Here is a 4,567-nt window from a genome sequence, read left to right as displayed (position 1 = left end):
TTATTTTCATCTGAGCCACGTACTCAGGAAGCTAATTATTTTATTCAATGAGTTCACTAGATTAAATGCAATATATTCTAAATTTCTAATAACCACGTACTTCTGTACCCCATATGTGCAAGCCATTACTGGAACAGAGTCTTATCTCTTCCTCTTTTTTTCTATCTGTCATATTGAGCAGTTAATTAGTTCAGCACCTAATTATACGCATTCAAATAAAGGACAACCATTTCATCAGCAGAAAACTAGACAGATGCTTCGAAGATGCTACACCCACTTTGTCATTTCTCCAATATTTCTCTTTAATAAAGAAATGCGAAAGTAACATCCCCCTATGTGGGGAACTTGATCTTACTTTATCTAGAACCCAACCATTGATTAGGAGTTATTATTTCTACTTATCCTTCTAACTTTAAGTCTCGCCATAATTTCTTCTTAAACAGCTTCATCTCCAACTTTTGCTTGATTTGAAGACTTTATTGCTGTTTCTTTTTCAACTGGTTCATCAGATTGATCAGCCACTTCACTACTGATCGATTTCGACGATTGTTGGTCCTTGCTCTTGCCCCATATTACTAAATATAGTCCAGTTACAATGATTGCCCCTCCCAAAACCCTACATTATATTAAAATGGCACCGGATTAGACAACCTCTCTTTTGCACTCAACAAAACTACTTCAAACAAAAGTCATTAATGATATCGCGATAATTATTTATTATTTCAATAAAGAAGGAGGATAAAAATAAATGTATATGTACATGCCTTCCCAAGTTTAGCTGCTCGGATAAAATGAATGAACCTAAGATTGCGACGATAACCATGTTTAGAGGATTAAATGCAGTTACAAAAACAGGTCCTTTTTCCTTCATTATCAATCCAGAGACATAATAGCCAACTCCAGAAGTGACCATTCCCTGCATCCATTAACACTTCTTATGAGTAAATAGTAATAGGTGATACGTAATTAAATACTCCCTCCATTCCACAATAAGTAACTTTTAGGCTTTTTATTTTGTTTCAAAATAAGTGATGCTTTAGGATTTCAAGAAGAAAGTGATCTTTTTCTTTCAAAATGTCTTTTATTTACATAATCAAGAATCATTAAGTTTTTCTCTTTCTAGGCATTTAATTAGGGGTAAGTTAGTAAAATCACTCCTAATTTTTTAGAAGTGAACACTTTCTTAAGGGGTGTGTCACTTATTATGGAATGGATGGAGTACAAATATGAATATGGACACATATACACTAGAGAATGCGGAAGCTGCTTACACTATAAACGTAAGATAAGAATTTAGTGTCCCAATGGATGGCCCATATTGAAGTATTGCCCCTTTCAGCCACAAGCGTCAGAACAGTGCCTTGCAGAGCTCCGGACGAGCATATCAGACAAGTCAGCGATAATGCCGCAGGGTATGTCTTCATTGTTATTGCCTGTATTTTGTGCAATAAACACACACAGTATAAAATAATAAGAAAAAGAACAATGTTAACCAGGGGAAAAAAAAATATCCTGCTGGTCTTAACATTCACAACTGTACGTGAATTTAACTCTCCCTCAGTTTCAATTATTTTGATTTGGTGAGCTTAAGAAAAAACAAACTTTTGATATATATCCTACCGCTCCTCCGTTTCAATTTATGTGAACCTATTTGACTAGGCATGGAGTTTAAGAAAGAAGAGAAGACTTTAAACTTGTGGTGTTAAATGAGTCACATATGTTTCAAATGTAAAAAGAGATAAGCTCTTTTTAGCCTTTTCGACTAATAAAAGTAGTTCACATAAATTGAAACGGAGATAGTATTAAACATGTCATAAAATCCGTGTGGCTAACAAAATTTTCAATAAGAGTAAAATCAGAATTCCTATATATTAAATGGCTTTCAAATTTAGAATGCATAGAAAGATACATCATACTTTGGCATGGAATAGTAAGAAAAAGTTTAACTTTATATATATACTGTTGAATCAATTTAATCAGTTATAGTGGTTGATTGCAGTTGTATTTTTCAGATTACTATATCAAGATTATAATGGAAGTTTAACTATTATTGTATGTGAATTTGACGTTTAAGAAAAATATACAGTGACACTGTAAATAACATAAATTGAAAATAGTTCCATTCTTCATTTTGGACAAGACAAAGAAAAAAGATTTTTTAATATTGATTTAGGATAGTACCTGAAGATTGTAAAAGCAGGACCAACAGATACAACCTGCGGCGATAAAGAGAGCACCCTTAATGGGTTGTAGCTCAATAGGAGAAGCACTAGTAGCAGTTGTAGTAATATTTGGGTGATGTTTGGTCCAGGGCAATCCAATTGTAGGTCCTCCAATCAGTGTCATTATCATAGCACCACCAAGTGTCACTGCTGTTCCCACTATTTTTGCTTGGCTTGGTATTCTCTTAATGTTCACCTTCTCAAGCCTACACGTTTAATTTACCCATTATTCCACATTTACCTACTCAACTAACCAACTTTCACATATACCCTTTTCCTTTCATTATTTAACGGAGTATATAATTCAAAAAATAGCCTTTTCGCACATACCAAATATACTTCTAAAACTTGTGCGTGATACTAAGCATGTTACAACACTATAAGACCATGCATATTATTAAGGATAAAATAAAAATATTAAAATTAAAGAGTTTTCAATTCGTTAGAATCAAACGCTTACCGTCATAATAAAAATTGTGGCTAATCGCAAGGGCATAACTTTATTTCTTAACTAAGTCCATCAAGCAAGCGTTATGTTCGATCGCGACTTTGACCCGGGCCACCCTAACTCCCTCGTGGACTTTGTCATAGGCAGGATATTGGTATTCCCAACACAATTAATAGAATGAGTACTTATTTTGTCGCATTTATGCATTAATATTTGGCGTTTATATCAACTGAGCTTTTGTGTCATTAGTCTTTATGGTAAACATCTAGGGAATATATTGGACAATCAGGCGGCTCAAAACTACAATGGACTCTCTTGGTACACGACACTGTTATGTGCTCATCTTCTCTTATCTTTTTTTTTTTTCCTGATCCAGTAGTTCAGCTAAATTTATCGAGCGAAGTCATCTATATCTTTTTTGCTTTTTAAACATTTGTGTTTTATCGGCCTAAATGAACCCTTCTCATGATGAGAGTGTATATAAGTTGCAACTATATGAAATATAGATTAGAAGGTCTTTAATCTTCACACGTCTGCATGTTTGGAACATTTAGGTCACCCTTGAGTGGTTGATTTTTTCCAACATCCATATAAATTATAGAGAGAGAGATCGAAGGTCTTGTCATGCATCTTTGAGCGAATAGTTGCTTAAAATAAAGGCCGTTAAGGTCACACATTTACATCGAATTATACTTCCTCCATCTCCAAAAGATTGTCTTCCTTTTCTTTTTAGTCTGTCCCAAAAAGATTGACACTTTTCTATATTTAGAAACAATTTAACTTTATGAGATGATTTACAGCCACACATTGGACCACACATTTCAAAAAGTATTGCTTATTTAAACTTAAACTTTGTCTTAAGTGTCAATGGGCAATCTTTTTGGGACGGAGCTAAGGAGTAATACGGATTTGTTTGCCTAGTGAAAAAGGCTTGACCCTACCAATCAAGTATAAAAAAGAAGAGAGAGAAATCAGTAGTTAATTACTACCTTAATATCCAAGCCAACAAAAAGGTGAGGGCTGGAAGCACATTACACATTGTTGTTGCAAAAGTTGCAGTAGTGTATCTCAATCCCGTGTAATACAAGTTCTGGTCGATGACAGGCCTGCAAAAGAGACAGTTTTTGTTTTCAGTGAAATGTTTGACAATCTGGTAAGTTGAGGAAAAAAGAGGCTAAAGTATTGTTAGAGCTGTTTACTCCACTAATCCCAGCAACATAATCTTCAAGAAAATGGATAGAGTCATTTTTGGCCTTATTTTCCTGTGTGTTAAAACAACCAGAGAGAAATACTAATTAGCTTTTAACCAAAATAACTTCATCTAAGTAAAAACAAAGTTGCACTGAATGAATATATGTACATATAGGATGGTGACCTTTCTAAGAGGAAGGCAAAAGGAGCAAAGACAATAGTGGCAAAGGCATTTCTGTAAACGGCAAAGGTGAAATGGCTCATGCCATGATTTAGAGCATTTTAAGCTGTTATGGCTGATCCTGCATATCCAAACTGCAACAATATCACTGCCAAATATGGTTTTCCTTCCTTCACTAACTTCAATAACCTTGTTGGCATGCTTCTTTTTAATTCGTATACAAATCACTAGCTTTCTTTAATTATAAAAGGATAGAGTTTTGGTTTTTGTACTTCTTTCACAAACCCTGTCTTGTGGTGCTATATATAGGCGCCAAACAAAGCTATCTAAGCACGTCTCCACATCTTAACTCTATATATGGACTCCACTATCGTCTTATATAATGGAATCGTTCATTCATCAAACACTTCTATTCTTCTACCTAATGACTAACTAATTTAAAAGTTTGTTATCATGATACTAAACTGATAAGTCATCTTTCTCGAACAATTTAAATATGGGAAACTTCACGTAACCTTCGGCCAA

At 34.3% G+C, this 4,567-nt stretch overlaps 1 protein-coding gene across 1 annotated transcript; it reads right to left on the bottom strand.

Moving 5' to 3' along the window:
* Positions 1-256: 256 nt before the first annotated feature.
* On the bottom strand, positions 257-4,333 carry LOC132043859 (WAT1-related protein At2g39510-like). The gene is made up of 7 exons (XM_059434317.1): positions 4,046-4,333; positions 3,870-3,932; positions 3,660-3,776; positions 2,182-2,428; positions 1,272-1,433; positions 765-916; positions 257-616 (listed from the first exon to the last, which is right to left on the bottom strand). The coding sequence occupies exons 1-7, from the start codon at positions 4,123-4,125 to the stop codon at positions 436-438; spliced, it is 1,002 nt and encodes a 333-aa protein (XP_059290300.1). The 5' UTR covers positions 4,126-4,333; the 3' UTR covers positions 257-435.
* Positions 4,334-4,567: the final 234 nt, after the last annotated feature.

Source organism: Lycium ferocissimum, unplaced genomic scaffold, assembly GCF_029784015.1.
Source record: "Lycium ferocissimum isolate CSIRO_LF1 unplaced genomic scaffold, AGI_CSIRO_Lferr_CH_V1 ctg29537, whole genome shotgun sequence".
NCBI lineage: Eukaryota > Viridiplantae > Streptophyta > Magnoliopsida > Solanales > Solanaceae > Lycium > Lycium ferocissimum.
Note: the sequence above shows the minus strand (reverse complement) of the source record. Positions and strands in the feature narration are given on the sequence as shown.